Source organism: Pipistrellus hanaki, assembly GCF_964339955.1.
Source record: "Pipistrellus hanaki genome assembly, chromosome: 14".
Classification (NCBI taxonomy): Eukaryota; Metazoa; Chordata; class Mammalia; order Chiroptera; family Vespertilionidae; genus Pipistrellus; species Pipistrellus hanaki.
In genome coordinates, this window is record NC_140516.1 from 24,569,002 (window position 1) to 24,590,387 (window position 21,386).

General features: G+C 40.1%; 1 protein-coding gene across 5 annotated transcripts in view; it reads left to right on the forward strand.

The window, feature by feature from the left end:
• The first annotated feature begins 4,493 nt into the window (after positions 1–4,493).
• FAM13C (family with sequence similarity 13 member C) overlaps positions 4,494–21,386 on the forward strand; it is a 120,803-nt gene continuing 103,910 nt past the window's right edge. For 3 of the 5 annotated variants that reach the window (XM_084904806.1, XM_084904807.1, XM_084904808.1), the window contains exons 1-2: positions 4,998–5,167; positions 16,176–16,371. In XM_084904806.1, the coding sequence (XP_084760932.1) occupies positions 5,106–5,167; positions 16,176–16,371 (258 nt within the window). In that variant the 5' untranslated portion in view covers positions 4,998–5,105. The other 2 variants (XM_084904809.1, XM_084904810.1) reach the window with 2 other exon arrangements.

The window sequence follows — 21,386 nt, forward strand, 5'->3', positions numbered from 1 at the left end:
AAAGTTTCTATTTTTATTGTTATTTATGTAAATACTAAACCACTATGGGAAATAGAAAGAAAATAGTATCTGTAAGCATATTAGCCAAGCACAGCAGTTTGTTGATCCTATTACCAACTTTATGCTTATATCTTCTTATCTATATACTAGAGGCCCAGTGCACAAAATTCATGCACTCAGGGGGGTCCCTCAGCCCGGCCCCGTGTCCTCTCATAGTCTGGGATCCCTTGGGGAATGTCTAACTGACAGCTTAGGCTTGCTCCCCATGGGCCTAAGCTGTCAATCAGACATCCTTAGCGTTGCCATGGAGGTGGGAGATGCTCTTACTGACACTGCTGGGCTAGCCAGCCAGGAGCCTGGCTTCTGGTTCAGCAGGCTTCCTACTGTTAGAGTGCACTGATCATTGAGCATCTGCCCCCTGGTCATCAGTGCACATCATAGTGAGCAGTTGAGCTGCATTAGCATATTATTAGTATATTATGCTTTGATTGGTTGAATGGATGACTGGTTGACCGGACACTTACCGTAGTATATTAGGCTTTTATTATATAGGATAGGATATAAAAGCCTAATATACTTTTATGTCCCCTTGGGAGTTCAATTGGGAGACCAGGAGTTTGATCGCTCACTATGATGTGCTCTGACCACCAGGGGACAGAACAAAGGAAGGCTCTGGCTGGCAGCCAGAAGGCCCAATTGGCCCTGATCACCAGCCAGGCTTAGGGACCCTACCTGTGCAAGAATTTTGTGCACCAGGCCTCTAGTTTATTGTTATAACAATGAGAATGATGATAATAGCATTTACTGACCTTTTATTGTTGTTGTTTTCAGTCATATCATTTACTCTTCATTAGAATCCATGACATAGGTTATTATTTATTTATTTATTTATTTATTTATTTATTTATAAAAATATATTTTTATTGATTTCAGAGAGGAAGAGAGAAAGAGAAACATCAATGATGAGAGGGAGTCATTGACTGGCTGCCTCCTGCATACCCCCTACTGGGGACCACAACCTGGGCATGTGCCCTTGGCAGGAATTGAATCCAGGACCCTTGAGTCCACAGGGCAACACTCTATACACTGAACCAAACCAGCTAAGGCCATGACATAGGTTATTATTATCTCTACTTAACAGAAGAGAAAACTTGGGCATGGAGTGGTTATCGGAATTCAAACTACTAGCAAGTGGTGGGTCTTAAACCTTGGCAACTCTATAAATTTCCTTCTTGAACACTATGGCATTGGTTTAGATTTTGCATAAGGCAATTCAATACATTAGAATAAAAAGGTTTTCAATTAAATAAAGAGGCTATTCTTATTAAATCTGAAATTTAGTTTGGTTTTAGGAGCACTGATAAAGTAAAACATTATAACATTTAACATGTAAGTGAATTACCCATACTTAAATCTATTGCTTTCATATTCCTCTAATTCTACTTATAATTTCAAAATAGGGTTATATATAATATATACAGATTATGTATTATATATTTGCACATATATATACATACAATGCACAATTACTCTAAAACATTATGATGAGAGGACTGTGTCTGTCTTATTTATAACTATTGACTAGTGACAAGCATATGGCATCATCTTTTCATGCATTTGTTCAATGAATAATTATACCAGTTAATCTGTTTTGCATTTTTTCTCTGATATACTTAGGAAATCTTTTCTCAAAATTCCCAGTTCAACATAATGTTAACATATTTAACAAAATGTTTGGTCTTCAATGAGTTTGAGAAATACTGATTAAAAGACAATGAAATACATTTTTTTGTTGCCTAATGTGCAATGTGAATTTATAAGCTACATCCTGTCAAAAACTTATTTCTGACCATGTAACTCTTTTTCCTTTCCTTTTCTTGGATCATCTGGAAGACTAGAAATTTTTACTGAAGACACTTTGGGAAACACTGGTCTAGAACTTTCTTTTTCTAGAACTTCAATATTGGTTTCTCTGCTTCTCTTTTTGAACTCACCTTCAACTGCTATTTAGTCATACAGTGTCTTAAAAATAGCCAGATGTTGTATGATTATTCATTCATCAGTTCTGTTCTGTTCCAAGTTGAATACTTCAAATTATAAAAACAAAATAAAAGAAGGCCTTAGAAACTATAAAAATAATGTCTAAACCTGATTTAATATGAAAACAAAAAATGTTGGACGAGATGATGGAGAAATAAAATTAAATGGTTGATTATTTTTTGCATATTGCCAAATAACTGTTTTCCTGGGACATTTTTTTTTTTTTAAAAAGGTAATGAGCTATATCAACAAATTATTTTTATTGAATATGAATACTACCTAAACTATTTTTGTTTTATACCAGCCAGGAGCTGGTGAGAATTCTTATTTCTTTTCTATGGGCATTATTGAATACAGCATTTATTATATTATTTTATTTTTTAATATATTGGTCTTGATTTCAGAGAGGACAGGAGAGAGAGAGAGAGAGAGAGAGAGAGAGAGAGAGAGAGAGGGAGAGAGAAAGAGAGAAACACAATGAGAGAATTATTGATCAGCTCCCTCCTGCATGCCCCCAACTGGGGATGGAGCCTGCAACCGAGGCATGTGCTCTGACCGGGAATCAAACTGTGACCTCCTGGTTCATAGGCTGACACTAAACCACTGAGCGACACTGGCCGAGCTATTATTTTATTTTTTATTGATTGATTAATGAGAGAGAGAGAGAGATATTTGTTCCGCTTATTGATGCATTCATTGCAACCTTGGCGTATGGGAACAACACTAATCAACTGAGCTCCCTGGCAAGCCAGCCCTGCATTTATTTTATGTAGTTGTTATTTCATGTTATAATTCAAAGGGCCCACATTATTTTATATACTTGTCTAAGTCCTGTTTCAAAGTTAAAAGCCATTTTCCATTCCAGATGGGCCACTGAAAATGCTTAAATGAGAAAAGTATGATCTTTCTCCACATTAGGACATTTGGAATCAGTACCCATAGACAATGAGTAAAACGAATTTCTGAAAACTAGCTACCTTTGAATCTTTAAAGCCAAGAAGACTGAATATAGAAGTACCTTTTATCAGCTTAAATAAAATAGAAAGAACCGACCTTAGTTATGGCTAAATAATGAATACACATACATTCTTGAACCTAGCTCATATGAGGCTGGCGGCTGTCTATAGTATTTTTAATCATTCAAGGGATGAATGTTTCTAAATGTATTTAGTTAATAGAGTTCGGGTCTAAGACCATTTAGGTTTTTAGTCAGCTGCTTTTGAAAAGATTCCAAGAGACAAAAGTAAAATTGGAAAGGGCCTTAAATTAAACCTGCTTTTCTTTGAAAACTCAATTTTGATTTTTCAAAGTGTAAGTTGAAACAGCCGAGAACACGACTCTCTTACACATGTAGGCACATGTCAGAGATCTACAATACTTATACATTAATGAGAGAACCTGTAAGATGGTGAAGCCCTTGGTTCCAGGAGCATTTTGAGGATCTGAATTTCTACCAGTATTTGGAAAGAACATTAGTATCAGATTGTTAGGTTAGATGCAAAATTGGTTAAAGGTGTACACGGCAACAAAACCATACCATCGAGGTTCTTTTCCTCCCTACGGACTGGACAAAAAGTGCAAGTGAGCAGGTAACTACACAGTGTTTGGGATCTAACCTACCGTGAATAGCAAAATGAAACACAAGTACATTTTCTTAGAGAATTAAGGGGTCCTTTGGGGACCCCTTATTTAAGCATTTTCAGTGGCCCATCTGGAATGGAAAATGGCTCTGAAACAATGTCTCAGTGTGATACTGAAAATTCATGCTTTTGCCCTTATTACTGAATTTGGGGTAATTTCCGAAAGTAAAAATTTGGTGGTATTTGTTGTTGTTATAAATTAAAACTCATCTGCTTATACAGTTTGGACTAAAAACCACCATCTCAACTGCTCCTGGGAGTGGAGAGTTTAGAAAGTGGGGGAAGGGGTCTTCCTAATTCAAAACCAGCGTCTTTCACAGATGACTGTTCATTCCCCATCAAGGTCAAGCTGGCAGGAGCAATGAACAAAGGAAAGAGGGCAGGACAAACATCCCCAGGGGGAAGCGAGTGGGAGCGCACAGCCTTCCTTTCATTAAGCTGGGCTGCTTTTGTCTAAAGGGGATAGCTTTTGTGGATGCTGTTTTTCATCTTTTGTAAAGGTGCTTGGGAGCGGAGCTTCTGGGGCTGCTCCGAGCGTGGGAAGCCCCTCCTCTTGCACGGTCCCTCTCAGTCCCCCCCGCTAAAGCCTGGAATACATTCCCCACTCGCCCTTATGGGCTCATTCACATCACAGCTCCGTCCTCCGGGGCTAGGTGCTTCCTCTCAAGGACTGATATTTACAGGGAGCAGACAGACCGGGTGTGATGCGGGGAGCGCTCCTCCTCCTCCTCTTTCCTGAGCAATACATGTAAAACCACACACACACACACACACACACACACACACACACACACACACACACACACACACGATCCTAGTAAAACAGAAACAGCAGCCATCTCCCCTCCTCCTCTTTCTCCTCGTCCCCTCCCCCGCCTCGTCCCCTCCCTGCTTTTTCTGAAGGATGGATGAATCTCTGCTAGCTTCCATCTCCGGAGGGGGTAGCTCTGTGAAACTGGTAAGAGCCGTGTGCCAGAAAGCAAGTCCCCCCGCGGGTCTGGGCACCAGGCAGAAACAGTTGGGCTTTCCGATTGCCAGCTCCGGGGGTGGCTGGCACCGGGAGGCTCGGATGCAACGCAACGCGGTGCGGGGCCGGCCAGGTTGGGGGTCCCGCTGTCCCTCTCCAGGTGCTCCCTGCGGGGGGGGGGGGGGGGGGGGGGGACCCGGCGCCGGAGTTCCGCTCCATCCACCGCCCCGCCCCGCCCAGCGCGGTGCCCGCAGCCTCGGGGGCTGCCGGGCTTTGTGGTTCGCAGCGAGGCTGGGCCCCTGCTGGGGGTGTCGTTGCGAGCATGTGCAGACAGCAGCCCAAGGTAGAACTGGCGTGCCGGGCGAGCCCTGAGATTTGCCTTGCAATGCCATGTTTGTGTGTGCGCTCTAACTCCCGGAGAGCGACCAGGGAGGCGGCTCCCCCGCTGGACTTGGCTGATGTTTTCTTGTTTCTGTTTCAGCCTTCAGGATAATTCCTTCAGCGGCTCCGCCGTGACAGAGTAAGTGATTCTTTCCTAAAAACAAGACTTGCATGCCTTTCTCTGAAAGAAGCAACTATCATGAAGGTACCCTCGTCTACACTGTCCCCAGCCGGCTCTTCGTCTCAGATACGTTGTTTCCTATCATCTGGGGCTGGAAAGGACCAGGAGACTTGCGGACCGATGGGGCCCAGAGATCTTACACAGGTTGAAATCAGCCTTTTAGCAGCTGCGGGAGAGAGATTAAAACAAGCTAATGCTTGCTGGAGCTCAGTGCACCAAGAGATGTGTTCTTGGAGCTCAGATTTAAAAAAAAAAAATCTATTTGACATGTCATAGAGGAAGGTCTGTTGTATTTTGCCAACATTGGTGTCAGTTTTCATGGAATGCACTGTATATATTTACAGCAAGAGAAGACGGATGTAAAATGACTTGAGTTGAATTCCAGCATGTGATAAACAGGCTAAACTTATCCTAACCTCTCTTGTCTACAGATTCTTAAGACCCAGTAAACTTTTCTCACAGGCTCTTTGTCATTTTTGTCTTCTGACCTCAAAGATCTGGCTATAAGGAGGAAAGAGTCATTCGGTCCTATGGTTAGAGTGTTCATTGGGAGGGCTAAAACCATTTAAACATGGAATGAAGAAGTGTAATATTTTACTCAAGGCCAGCACACACAGTATTTTTTTAAATTAAATATTTATAGTTCATGATGTAAATTTTTGTCATCTCTTCCTGAATATGTTTGCCTAATATTTACATATAAGTTAAGAATTGAGAGCATATTATGCTAACACCACGTGTAATTTACATATATACATATATGTGAGAATATTTATACTTTAACAATTTTTATCTAGGCTAACTCATGATATTTACTTCTGAGACTTTTCTGTAGGAGTCACTGTCACAGCTTTTTAGGAAAAAGGGGTGTATAAGATGTTATGCTTAACTACAATAAGAAAATGCTGCAAGTTTAAAAGAGAAAGCCCAGTAATTTGGGAGCTGTTTGCTGAAGTTCCCTAACAGGCAAATAAATGTGGGAATAGATATTTTGTGACTATCAAGTCTTACTACTGTTGTTAACTTGAAGATGGAAGGTAAGATTCAACAGGACTTCCGAGGCCCTCTTATTTCCCTCATCCTTTTGTTTCTCTGGAGTTGCTACTCTCTTAGTGTTGTGCTTTGGACTCACTTAAGTGGAGTTATTTTTAAAAACAACCACTCCCCCCCCCCCCCCCCCCCCCCCCCGGGTTGGCTTTATTTAGAAGATGCAATATAATATGCTCATTGTAACTTATAACTTGTTAATGAGATTGTTTGGTAATCATGTGCAACTTTGCACTTTCTAAAAGCCCGGAAGTGGGGGAAGATGCCTGCCAAAGTCTGCTGGCCAATGCTGAGGTGGGGACTTCCTGGTTCAGGTGCACAGGTACTGCTCTCCTCCCTCTGCTGTGTACAAACCCCAGGTGCTTTCTGGGCCTGATTCTCCTAAGCCCTGTGTGGCCACATCCCCAGAGTCAGCCACAGGCCTAACAGCTTCAAAATGGAGACACTGAGCTCCAAATGTCACATGGACACTTTTGTGTGTGTGTATGTGTGTGTGTAAAGGTTTTATAGGTAAATGCTGGGGAAAGACTGGTGCCTTGTCTTTGGCCACTCCCCAAGGAATTCTGATTGCATAAGATTATGTTGTTTTCAGAAAAGAAATAGTGGTTTATTTTTAAAAAGCCCCGAGTGACAATTAGAATGCCATCTGGCTGATCTAAAAATCTAAGGAGCATATTTAAAACCTACCAAAAGCTTCATAGGTACAACACAGCATGGACTAGGGTCATTAAAGCTAGTGGTTGTTTAATATAATGTTTTCTCCTCCTCTCAGTAGTACAAACCACTTTCCTTGGTTCTTTGGGCAAGACCCCAAAGCCAACAGGGCCAGGAGGCACTGTCCTGAGACAGACATAGCAGGTGCCCAGTAAATGTGGGGGTATGGTCTTGGCATCCATAGAAGAGGTGCTTGCCTTTCTTATATGTTGTTTTGGATACAAGACAAATTCCTCTTCCTCCTGTCCCCAGCCCACTCCTACTTCTTCCTTTCCACACTCATGTATTTTTTTTTTAGAGCCTGAAATTCCAACTACAGATGATTTCTTTTGGTTTAAGGCCTCTGGTGATGACACTTATTAAAATGGAAATTAAGAAGTCTGTGCCCCTGGGAGGTAGTTTCAAGTTGTCATTATTACTTGAATATAAATTATGTTATCAGATAGTCTAACCTACTAGACCAGTTTGGGGCAGGGGAGTATAAGAGTCAAAGGGAAGGGGAAGTGGGAGGGACTCACGACAGATTTTATTCTCTTCTCAGTTTTCCCCAGGCCTGGCTCTGTCTGGGCAGCTGTGGACCAAGTCACTTTCTTCTTCTACCCAGTCCTCCAAGATCAGAGTGGCCTTGGCCTTCCCTTGGTATCTGCAGTGCTCTTTCATTGGTTATTTTTTCCATGGTCATTTCCTAGGTTGTCCTGGCGGACCTGCTGTTTGAAATGAAGCTTGGCCAGCATTGAATTCTGATTTAGTTATCAATGAGTTAGTTATCATCTGAAACAGTGCTTTTCTAAACCAACTAATCATCTATATCAGGGGTCTTCAAACTACGGCCCGCGGGCCACATACGGCCCGCCGAGGAGTCTGATCCGGCCCGCCAGGTTTTTTGGGCAGTGAGCGCAGCCGAGGTGTTACAGTAGGAATTAGTAGTTCATATAGTCCGGCCCTCCAGCTCTCTGAGGGACCGTGATCTGGCCCCCACTTTAAAAAGTTTGAGGACCCCTGATCTATATCAACTGTGGGAGGGGGTTGGGGCTTGGGAAAAATCCAACTTCCCAGGATTTATCTCAAAGTGGAAACGTAGCATGAGTGATTGTGTTGGAGTCAGCTCAGAGCTGGTCTGTCTGGGGTTGTAAACAGTTAGGTCTTTGTTAAACTTTTTAGAAGCATACTAGTTAGGGAGAGGGAAGGGCAATCTGGTTTGAAAAATACACATCCTGGGCCCACCCTCAGAGAGTTGATCTGAGGGTGATGTGTGGTTGGGGTAGGGGTGAGAATCAGAGCCTGCTCTTTCAACCAGGCCCTCCAGGTGGTGCTAATGCAAGTGGTGCTGGGGACACCCTCAGAAATCCCACAGGATTTCAGGCTGTACCTCTGCAACTTTGCCTTCAGGTACACGGTACTTCAAGGTGGGTGACAGTCTCCTTCCTGGCATGACTAGACTACATTTTATCTAATAGCCAACCTGAGGCCTTTCTTCTTATTTACCACAAGTCAAACAAGAGAACTTGTAGGGGCACTTCTTTCACCACCATTTTCTAAGTAACAAGTTGTTTTCCCTCTCTTGTGAGTCTCTGGGAATGTAGACTGAAGAGAGGATTTGGTGGACTCAGAGGGGTGGAGCAAGTGACTGTCCACACTGGAACCCTGGGCAATTCCTTAGCTTCTTGTGTGAAGGTAATTTTTATGGCACAGCATTACCAGGCTTCATTGAGATAATGTAAAAGAGAAAGTGAGCTGCGAAGAACCATATGCTTTTTCTTGTTTGAGGTTGAAAAAGGGAGTAAAAGTTTGAACAGAGAAAAAGATAACAACTCTGGGCATTTCACAAAGAGGTAATGGAAAGGACAGATTGTCCACATATTGTCTAGGCAACCACAAATCAAGAACTCTGGGACTTAACATTTAGTTGATGCTTCAAAGGAAGTCATTTAATAGAAGTGTTGCTCACTTTCATTTTATTTTATTTTTTTTACTACAAACAACAGTAGGAAAAACATCTTATATTGCAATCCAGCACCCACATATTTACAAGATTTATTTAAACAAATTTCGTGAAAAAACACTTAACTCTTACTATAGTGGCATTTTCTATTCTGTTTCTCTAACAATAACAGCAAACTGCTGGTAGCTGCTATGTAATTTTAAGACCCTCTAATTCACAACTTACAGTTTTAAAAACATTATAAAAGAAGATGCCTATTGTGAATATTGAAGAAGGAGATCATTAAAGAGATTGATCTTTAAATTCTTGTATTGGGCTCTAATGTAAAAGAGAGTGTCAGGCCCAAGACCAGTTAGGCACTTGGTCAGAATTCTCTTTCTTCCAGGAGAGGGGATATCTGGATATGAGTTCCCACCATAGAACCCAGTTTTATAATTGGGTTAGTATTGTACATTGCAGTGACTGCTGGACAAGGAATCAGTAGAATAATCAGAAAGGAAATATTAATTAAGTAGAAATTGACAATTTTCATCAAAGCAAATGAAAACCCAACTGAACTACAAGAGTTTGTGTATGTGTATGTCATATAAGCCAGTAGGGAGATCTGTTGCATTGCTGTGAGCAAGGAATTGTGTTTCCTTGAGTGGCAACTGAAGTGGTTCAATAGGCCTTAGAATGGGATCAGCTAATTAGGTCTGGCCTCATACCTCAGAAAGCAACTGCAACTTTGTGTGTGCTGGTGCTGAATTTCCATTTTTAACTAATTGTACTTTGAAAAGAAAGGTTAACACATCTAATGAAGGGGGGGTGGGAGAGGATTAATAAATTCTTGCCAAATCCCCAAACAATAGATATTGTTGAGCTCTAGGTTTGAACCTCTGGTTGAACCCTAATTTTTTGGAAGCAACAATACTAGATTTCTGTTCTTCATTGATTTTTCTACTTAGCTAGGTAATTTTAATTGGGAAACATTTTTATTTGCATTACAGAGCTTAGATGATGGAGAAGAACACGGCAATACTTAGGAATTTAACTGTTGTTTTCTATGAGATGGACAGAGTGGGTTATTGACAGTCAAAAACAAGAGAAAGCAGGGACATTTAGTTCATTTAATTAAGAGCATTTTATTAAATCAACTGACTTTTTTTTTTAACTGCCAGTAAGAGCAAAGTATTTCAGCAGGTAGAGAGGGTACAGTCTAGTCTGTAGGTGGCCTTTGTTTAATTCTGAACAAAACCATAATATAAAAGGGATAATAAGGAAAGAAGAGGACACTTTAGCAATTTTTCTAAGGGTAAAATTATAAACCATTGCTGGTAAAGAATCTTAAAAAATTTTAAATGATTTTATATAGTATAAATACCATATCACAGTTACATTTATGTGCGTAGGTATATTTTTGCCTCCGCATTACATAATGAATCTCTCAAATAGGGCCCAGGTCTTTTTCAACTTTGTGTCCTTTAGAAGTAGTGCTACTCAAAGTGTGGGTTCCAAACTGTTTGTAACTTGTTATAACTTGTCTGACACAAGAACAGTAGGGAGATAAGCATTTAATAATGCTTATAGGAATTTGACATTCCTGTGACATTTTTACAAAAGTATCTATCCACAGTGGTTTGGAAGTAGAAAACAAACTGGTCAGTCCAGTTTGAATTCTAAAGAGTTTGAGAAGCACAGGTCCAATGCCTAATGTAGTACCTGGAAGTCAATAAATGCTCAACACACGCTTGCTAAGTTATTTCAGGGATCAGAATAGCTGCGGGGCCAACGTCAATGACTGGATTCAAGTACTCATTGAGGGTCCACTCTGGGGTAGCACTGTCAGCACTGAGAAATTATGGTTATTTCTTCTCCTAGAATTAAAGAGATCTCGGAAGTATCAAAAGAACTAAACAGCAGTATGAGACAAGATATAGTTGGTTACCAAAATCTCATAATGAAGAGTATTAAGGTGGCATGTGAATGAACTTGGCTGGGAAGGTCCAGAGTTAGTGAGACTTGGGCAGTGAAGGATGAGTAGGAGTTGACGATGGAAAAAGCATTTCAGGCTGGCATGTGATGGAGTTGAGGTGGGGTGGGAATGGCTGAGAACTGGAACAAAGCCTCTCTCCTACACTAGTGACAGAGAATGGGTCTACTCCAGATTCCCTCGGGCAGTGTGGAACACTGTAGGTTTTTCAATATGGAATAGCCAAGACTTTTCCACAAGGTTACTACAGAAGTTTTATAAAAAGGAAGGGATTGTAGATGTGTTTTGGGACTGTCTTAGTCAGAGGAAAGGCAAAAAAGCATGTAGTGGAGTCTCTTTAGAGCTATCTGTCTTAATGTCAGTATCCTCTCAAGAGCTATGAGCCCTTAAGTCTTTGCTAAGATCTTGTTAGCTTAGGTGAAGCAGACCAGTGGAGGGGTGGGGGGTGGAGGTAAGAGCTTCCCTCTGGTTCTGAGCTTTTAAACTCACATGAAATGACATAATTCATATTATTCCCTGATAGATATGTTGGGAATCTGAGCTGTTTGGAAGAGAGTGCTGAGGATTATTCTATTTTTTTAGTTTACCATGCTAATCTTAAGATATTAGTTTCTACTGCAATATTGCTATTGCTGCTTCTACTGCAGCAGACAGTTGGATCTGATGTGGTTTGTGTCTTCTCCCAGGTGTGAGGAAGACTCAGTCTCTCTACATGAAGACCAGACTGATTGCTCCAGTCTCAGATATGACCCACCATTGCTTAGTTCTTAATTAGGAAGGACAGAAACCATCTGGGCCTGGTGTCTGTAGTCTCTTCTTTGAATTCTAATAATTTGTTCTTGTGTCTTTTTTCTTCTAATAGATCATTAGCTTTTGAAGGAAGTTTTATCATATCCACTTTTGAATTCCCCTCCCTTAGTATCCAAGACCGTGCCTTTTATATGGGGAATTCTCAATCAATGATTGTGGAATTCAACATTGATTCACTCATCTCAATGTTCCCATCATAGACCTTAAGTAGATTTTTTCACCAAAGGTTCATTGGGTATCTGAGTTATAGTGTTGGTTATCAAGGTGTTCATGGTCTAACTGCAAAACCATGAAAATGGTTTAAGCACTTTCACATACATTTTATTATGTAATCTGAACAGCTGAAAGAAAGCTGGTTTTTTGTGTTTTTTTTTTCTTCTCATATTGTAGATGGAGAAACTGAGGCTTAGAGAAATAAAGCTCATCCATGATAGCATAGTCACTACGAGGCAGAATGTGGACTTAGTCTTTCAGACTGTGAAGTCCACTTAGATAACAACATACATTTGTTGAAGGCCTGTTTTGTGTCCCAGAAACCATTCAAGGTACAGGATAGTGAAAGACAAATCAATCCCTGCTCCAGTCCATTGAAGGAGATAAGCAAGAATATAGAGATGCCACTTTAAGTCCTATTTTAACAGAGGTAAACAGGATTCACTTAGAAAGACCAAGTAGCCCAGAGAGGTTTCTGGGATTCCTGAAGAAAATTATAAATGGCATATGGCACATTATTATTATTATTATTATTATTATTATTATTATTATTATGATCTTTTTTTGTGGGCTCTAGAGCCAAGAAAAAGATGATGACATCAAGCAGGGGGAGCAAGTTATCAGAAAACCAACAGAGTCTAGAGAAAAATTGTTCAAGTTAAAGGAACAACAAACACTTCAGGTTGGCAGGAATCATTAGAGCTGGGTGGGGAGTGAGGAGGTCAGGAGTGATAAGAAATGAATCTCCAGATATAAACAAAGGCCCAACTTCAAAGGGTTTGTGTGTCTTGCTAAGGGGTTTGGAATTTATCCTGGAGGTATGGGAAGACAATGAAGAAGCCTCAGTTTTTTCTTTGCAAATAATCACTTATAAATCTTATAACAATAGCTCCCATTTACTGGGTTATGGCCTTGAGCCGGCTTTTATGGTAGGCATTTTACAGAGACTATATTATCTCTAGGATAGAGGGACATTCTTCTTACAGATGAGGGTCAGGGAAGTGAAGTGGGGTGGCACAGGCTTCATCTAATAAGTAGCGGGGTGGGAGGGAGATTCTTAAGACTCTTGTTCTTTTTAGAACATCATGATCATTCTAAGTTATGAGTGATCCCATTAAGTAGTGGCATAAATTACATAACCTGTATTTTTCTGGTTTTGTTTTTTTGTGTGTGTGTTTTGTTTTTTTGTGGGGGGGGGGTGAGGAACTAGTAATAGGTTAGAAATATATTTCTAAACCTGGCCAATGTTTCTCAGTGGTTAGAGCATTGGCCCAAGAACCAAAGGATAGCAGGTTCCATTCCCGGTCCAGGGCACATACCTTGGGTTGCAGGTTCGATCCCAGTAGGGGTGCATGTAGGAGGCAACTAATCACTATGTCTCTCTCACATCAATGTTTCTCTCTCTCCTCTTTTACCCCCTTCCTTCCTCTCTTTCACTTTCTAAAAGTCAATGGGAAAAAAATATACTGGGCTGTGAGGATTAACACAACAAAAACAAAAACAAAAAAATAAATATATTTCTAAAGATGAATTTTGTATTTAGGCTTTATACTTGTATAAGGAAAGAAAAATGCTCTTTGCTCCCTTTACCCACCTTCTTTAATTTTCAAATCAAGAGGGAAAATGAAATTAATAAATTTTGGGCACCTTGAAAATACGATATAAAAATAAAGTTCTGGTATTATTTTAGGAAGGAATTTATTAAAAGAGTCAATTTAGATCTGAAAAGTCATTTTTTTCTTATTCTTGAGTTTTCCAGAATCCTCCTTGAATGCGGAACATTTAAGTTACCATAAAGGCAGCTGTACTTCCTTTTGTTTGCCATCTAGGAGTGTAGAGTGTGGGGATTTCAAGATCCCCAAGGACCACCAGGAAGCCCAGTCCGATGCAATAGCAGAAAGCATGTATTCCATGCTAGCATGGGCTCTGTCCCACTTACACCGACATTGGCTTGGCGGAAGAGCATGAAATTCAACAGATCAAGGGGTTGTAAAGGGGTGGTGATGTCACTGCTTTGGCTGACCCTGATTGGTTGGGTGAGGGTTAGGGTCCAGTTACACAAAATGGAGGATCAGGAGTTCTGCCCTGCCCTCTCATTCCAAGGAGTTAGCCCCGCCCTGCCCTTTCAGGGATGATGATTATTTGTTTCTAGTGAGATGTCGGGGAGAAGCACGTTTCACTTCTTCCCTTCTAGGGTCTTTGGCTGGTCTAATAATTAAATTGGCATGACATTAACGGGAGAAAAAAAAATAAATTTTGTGCATATGGGAATCCCAAAGATATGAGGTTCTTTGGCAGTTAGGTAATTGAAGTTTATATACTAAGCTCAGCTAAGGAGAAGAGGATAGGTTTCAGGGGCCTCAATGGGGAGGAAGAAGATTCCCAAGAAGATGAGAAAATCTTTAGTACAGATATGTGCTAGGCCATGCAGATAAGTCTTTCTGATAGAAAAAGTTACCTTTGGTATTAGCTCACTCCTGGTACAGTCCCTCGATATAAATTCATGTAGGCAGTTAAGGGGAATGTAAAAAGCTCTTTTGGAGTCTGTTGGGCCTTGATTGTCTTCAGTTTGAAATAATCAGCATGCCAAAATGACATATGTTAGGGTCACGTATTTGCCCTCTCAGAGAAAAATGCATTTCAAGTGAACCAGTGTAGTTCCAAATCATGTTTCAATACCGGTTTCCAAACCCATTAGTGACTTAAATTTTTTAATTTTTTAAAAAATTATAAATGATCTCAGGGGAAAATATTAACTAGTCTCACTGGCATTAATTTTTCTTTCCAGCTAAAGTCAAACCTGGGTTCTTTAACGTCTCCAATCTGAAATAATTTGGTTCTCCACAAAGTTGTTCATGGAAAAAAATGTCTCAATTGTTGAACAAGCTTTGGTTTTCCAATTTACAACCCTTTCATGCTGATAGATCAGCATGACAAAAACCATCTCTCAGGCCACAAACAAAAGAGAGAATGCACCAGTATGAGTCACTTTACTGCTAACATCTCTGGAAATTGTGCTGTGAATATTTTTGTTTCTTTGCTTTTGTTGCTAGTGAAATGGACAATTAGCACAATTTTAAAACATAAAGAGGCCATCAAGAGTGCTAATGTTGTGAAAGAAACAATCACAAGCAATTGAAGGAGTAGGTAAACTGTTTCTGATTCTGATAAATGAAAAGCAGTTAGCCAATGACAGCAGAAGCCACATAATGACTTTCTGAAAGACACCCCAGAATGAGTGCTAAAAGTGATTCCTTTAAGGCTGGTAGGGAGTGGTTTGATAAATTTAAGAAGTGTTTGTTGATAGATTAAACAGTGTATAAGAAAAGTTAAAATGGAATCATTTGAGGGTCTGGAATGAATTAATTCAATTTACATAATTTCTAATGGGAAAAAATGATTTATTTAAAAAAATATTTTAAATATTTTATTGATTTTTACAGAGAGGAAGGGAGAGGGATAGAGAGTTAGAAACATCAATGAAAGAGAAACATTGATCAGCTGCCTTCTGCACACCGCCTACTGGGAATGTGCCTGCAACCAAGGTACATACCCTTGACGGGAATCAAACCTGGGACCCTTTAGTCCACAGGCCAAAGCTCTATCCACTGAGCCAAACTGGTTAGGGCTAATTTGTTTTATGGCACTTTATTTAATCTCTGAGTTTTAGAGTCTTTATCTATAAAATTGGGATGATATTATCTAACCTGAATACAATATTATTACAAGAGAAAAATATTATATGCATGAAAGCATCTTGAAGTGATAGATTTAAAGAAGTCATGATAGTACAAAGTTAAAAAGTGTGTATTCATTGCATAAACCGATTTGGCTCAGTGGATAGAGTGTCGGACTGTGGACTGAAAGGTCCCGGGTTCGATTCCGGTCAAGGGCATGTACCTTGGTTGTGGGTACATCCCCAGTAGTGTGTTGCAAGAGGGATCTGATTGATGTTTCTTTCTCATTGATGTTTCTAACTCTTTATTCCTCTCTCTCTTCCTCTCTGTAAAAACTCAAAATATATTTAAAAAAATAAAATAAAAAGTATGTATTCATTAACAAGGATTAGAAGGGAATGTGGAGTAATCCAAAGAGTGAAAAACACATTTCTTAAACTTTATTCCTGTGAAACTGGCTAGGTGGACACAAAAATGTTGCTAGGTCCATATAAATAGGGCAGCAATGAGTATGGCCAGCACCTCTTTCCTGCAGCAATTTATTATTATTTTTTTTGCGGCGCTTCCTGAATTGGGTCTTTCCTGTTTTAGAGATGAAGACAATAAAGAAAATTACCCGGACACCGGGGCTCTCCTAGAGGAGCCTGCGCCCTCCCGGGAGCCACAGCATGTAGAGCAGACTGTGCTGGTGGACGGCGTGCTGCGACCCAGCATGGGCAACTTCAAGTCCAGGAAGCCCAAGTCCATCTTCAAAGCCGAGAACGGGAGGAGCCATGGAGAAAGTCAGGTAGTGTGTCTACTCCTCAGGCCTCTGCCAGAATGGGCGCTTCTCCAGTGAGGGCACAATTCTGGCAAATGGTTTTGAGCTCATTCTTGGGCAAGAGGTGATCAGCATGACTTGTTATTGTGAATATCACCTGCCTTAACCATATGAGTGCTCTCCTTGGTTAATAGTGGAGTGTTCTGGGCAGGCTAATAATTTAGTGCCCATTCAAATTTATATTCTTAAATACTGGACTGTGATATTGACTTAGAAGCTGCCTTCCTCTTTGGGGGGAAGGGTAGAGGAGGATATCTTACTGTCTTTTTTTTTTCTAGGGCATGTATTTCTTGTCCCAAACTTGGAGATTCTTCTCAAGAAATCAAAACTCCCATGTTTACCTGGAGCTGTCCTCCTTAGGTTGCAGTTTAGCAGCCACAAGTGTGTATGTGCCTGTTTGTGTGTTCATGTGGTGTCTGGTTCTTCAAGGTCAATAAGTATTTAAATGAATGAATGAAGCATCTTTCCAACTTGATTTGGGTAATAAATTTACATTTTATATATACATGTGAGTGTGTGTGTGTGTGTGTGTGTGTGTGTTTCCAGTGTAGTCCTAATATCTCTATCTAGAAAATTAGATTTTTCTAGTTGTAGAGGGATATAGCAAAGAATGTTTTAAAAAATCCTCAAATAATTTATGATGCGTTCAAAAGGGATTATACAAATTTAATCTACATTATTCTTACTAGGAGGCTAATGGTTCCAACACTGAGATTTTACTTGTAATGTACCTAACACAGTTTTTGGGACATAGATGCTCCATAAGGTTAACTTTGCTTTTTGCTAACCCTTAGCTGTTAACCTTCAAAATAATATGCGAGGCTCTAAGTGTAATAGGTTAATTATGACTTTAAATTTAGTCCTGTTAGTAAATGGGCATTAGGTAGGTGACCTTCCTGTTAGAACAACTTTGGCTTGGCAGTTCCTTTGAACTTGTAGTTTTCTTATTTGGCCTATGATTTTTTAAAAAATATATATTTTGTTGATTTTTTACAGAGAGGAAGGGAGAGGGATAGAGAGTTAGAAACATCGGTGAGAGAGAGTCATCGATCAGCTGCCTCTTGCACATCCCCTACTGGGGATATGCCCGCAACCAAGGTACATGCCCTTGACCGGAATCGAACCTGGGACCCTTCAGTCCGCAGGCCGACGCTCTATCCACTGAGCCAAACCAGTTTCGGCGTTGCCTGTGATTTTTATCTTATTTCCTCTTTGGTATTATGACTTCTTATTTTGTTAGTTAATTTTGCAGTGAGATGAAATACCTTCTGAATTCATGAAACAAGTTGTGATTATCTTAAGCTGAGATGAGTGTGATATACCATTTACCTAAGTAAACTTGAGACCTTGCCTGTTACTGAATGCACCCAGCACATGTTTGATTAGGAGGGTACAGTGCTGGGAAGGATATAGGTATCCAGAGTTTCCTCTGGAGTCTGATTATAGGGAAGCTTTGTCTTTGAATCTCCTGCTAAGAATCACCTGTGACATTGTTGGCCTTTGGTGACCAGCCATCTGTTTTAGAAGTGCCCCTTATGTCATCCTATAGTCTGGCCTCATAGAAATTGCACAGTCATCCCTTGCAATAAGGTACCAATGGGGCATTTCCAATTTGTTGGCTATACGGGAAGATTTCAGGAGAGAGCTGTGCTTGTATAATATATCATTTATAATACAACATCAGAAACCTGGACTTTAGGTAAAATTTCCAGTTCAGTCCTAACATCTATTTCTTCACCATGAGATCGCCCTCCCCCCCCACCCCCCACGTCCCCCAATGACTAAAAGAACTATGAAGAACTACGATAATATATTTTAAGTGCTCTATCTCTGGGAAAAATTTGAAACATGACTAATTCTTTCTGTTTTCTTTGGGGAAAGATAATTAAGATATGTTGAGTATTGAATTTATGTAAACAATATTAATAAAATCAACTAACACTTATTTGAGCATTTACTGTGTTCCAGGCATGTACCATGTTTTACTACAATCCCATGAAATTGGTATTATTATCTTGTACAAATAAAAAACTAAGGCTGAGAGGAATTACATGCGCTTAATCAGATTTGGAATAACTTGAGCAGGATGTATTTTCTATAGAAGCACAGTATCTCTAACAAAGGTACCCAGATCTACCAATTGTGTGTCTAGAGATTTACCTATCTCATGTTACACTATAATTTTTATATAAAACCTGTGATTTCCCTCTAGATTTTTTTTTTCCTTTGATGATATATTGTGTTGCTAAGCAGTAATTACTTATTTAGAAAGGATTACAAAGAAAGGATTTTGTAAGTATGTTTTTCCTCTGCCTAAAGCTTTGTGATGTTGGTCACTAATGCTAGATAAGTGTCCTGTGAGTGAACATTAGCTCTACTAGGACATAAGCTCTGTGAGGTCAATGACTCAGTCCTTCTTTATCTTCGGATATCCAACCCTCAGTAGTCAGTATAACCTGTTGAATCACTCAGAGCTGCTAAGGGAGGTATATATATGTTTGGTATCATTTTTAAAAATAAAATGTAAGCATATCTTTATTCAGTGGTGAAAAGTTACATTTTAAAAAAGGATATAATGAAGACTCATACAGATATCACATTCAGACATGCCATAGATTTTATTTAAATCATTAGTCAGAGAGGAAATCAATATGATGTTACAACCAGTTCAAACGAGATGCAAAGGCCCTGGCTGGTGTGGCTCAGATGGTTGAGCAGCAGCGCATGCACCACTGGTCTGATTCCCAGTCAGGGCACATGCCTGTGTTGTGGGCTCCGTCCCCAGTAGGGGGCATGCAAGGAGGTAGCCAATCGATGTCTTTCTCTTGCTCTCCCTCTCCCTTCCTCTCTCTCTCTAAAAATTAATACAAGCATATTTTAAAAAAGAGATACAAAGTATTATGTAATTGTTGTCTCACAATAAATGCTAAAATAAATTTAAAATTGGATTAAAAATTGGCAAAACTTGCCATATCCGTAAGGGTGATAATCCATTACTTTCTTGGACACGATTTGCATTTCTGTGGAGAGGAATTATTTGCATTGCTATCATTACTTACAGGTTTACTTCTATCTCTATAACCTTGCAAAATAGCCTCGTTATAGACAAACAAAAGCAGAGATTATCCAGATGGATGAACTAGCCAGGACAGCCACTAAATTTCAGTCATTTATAATTTTTCCTTACATTCTCCCACTGTCCCCTACCTTCTCCCTTGTGATCATAATAAGATATTCTTGATCACAAAATAAGGCTAATCTCATTAGGTTTGACCTGATTATTTACATAGACATAGCAAAGAGTGTTAATTTACCATGCAAGTCTTCTTAAGTATGCTTTGTAAAATTTAGAGGCATTTAGTCTTGAAAATTACAAAATTAACTTCTCTCTCTGTAAGTTTTCATAAGGAATCTCAGATTGCACTACTGCCCCTATTATTTGCTATCCCAAGGCAAAGGAAACCAAGTTCAAGAAACTCCACCATATTTCACCTGCAGTTCCTATACATCTGAGTGAATTCTTCTCTTGAGGTCCCCTAACCTTCAGTTCCTGGCGTGTAAACTCAACTGAGCTCTAAGCTAGATAGTAAGCCAGTTATCTTAGGAGAATTTTGCAGGCATAGGCTCCAGAAGTAAAAGGCACATTAGCTCCTCTCTAAAATCAACAAACATATCCTCAGGTAGGATAAAAAGAAAAAGGTTTATTAAGCATCATTCTCAATGCTGTGATATTCAGGCAAGAGGTGGTTGCATATCACATTCATTCCAGTTACTCTGGTAAAAAGGAAAACAATTATTGAGTATATGCAAATAATCCTATTCCCTTGAAAAGGAAGTTCACTCCATATGAATTTCTGAACTCTGGGGGTCAGTGTGACACAGATACCATTTTTTAAATCTTCATTTTAGTTTATATAAATAGAATGGTTCTAAAATATGGGTTTTATTATTATTCAGGTGTGGTGAGGCTGACGGATCAGAATATGACTACCATTTGATAAGATTCCCACTATCAGTTCTCAAGAGGAGTGGGGGGATGCTGTGCCACACAGGACCACACAGGGAAGCACCAGGGTTGGGCAGGAAACAGGAGAGGGGAGAGAGAAGCAAGAACTGGAGCCTTTATTGTGGTTTCCATTGGCAAAGCAAGCAGGGTGACCAGGTTTAGGATTGGCTAGTTTGAATAATTCCATGGACTTTGATGTACAGGGTTATCTCTAGTTGTCTGGTACCTGGATCTGGAATGATGAAGGCAGAGGAATATTGATTGCCCCCTGGAGTGTATGAGCCAGAAAAAGAAAGTGGTTTTGAGTATGGGCTCTGGGTTGGTGAATCTATATATATATAAAAGGCTAATATGCGAAGTGTCCCTCCTACCATCCATCTGGTTGCTATGAGGAGCACTGACCATCAGGGGGCAGATGCTCAATACAGAAGCTGCCATGAAGCGCACTGGCTGGCACCTCGAACCTAGCACCAACAAACCAGCACTCCACTTTTCCCAAGTGGGACACAGGCCTGGCCACCACCCTAGAGCGACACCCCACTAAATCTCAGCCAATGCTGCCTAGACCCCATGGTGCAAAATGCAGCCCACAGCCCAGCCAAACCCAGAAACAGTCACTCTGGGCTCTGGGTAATGACGTCATGTAGCAATGCCTAGCTTCCTATCCCTAGAGACTAGCCTCCTTGGAGTTTCTTCAGCCCAGGAATATAGGTGGAAACATTTTACACTTTAACCAAATGTCTGTGAAGCATTTTCCCATGCCTCATCTCATTTGATCCACACAGAAGTCCTGGAGTAGGTAGATAGAAGACTTAGTGGAATCCTATTTTCTTTTCATTAGCTGGAAAACAGAAATTTAGAAAGCTTAGAAACCTGACCCAACTGAAAAGAAGTAAGAAATGGTGGACCATGAAAATTACTTCAGGTTTTCTCACTGCGCAGTCCAACACTGCTGCAGTTAAATATTTTAACCTTT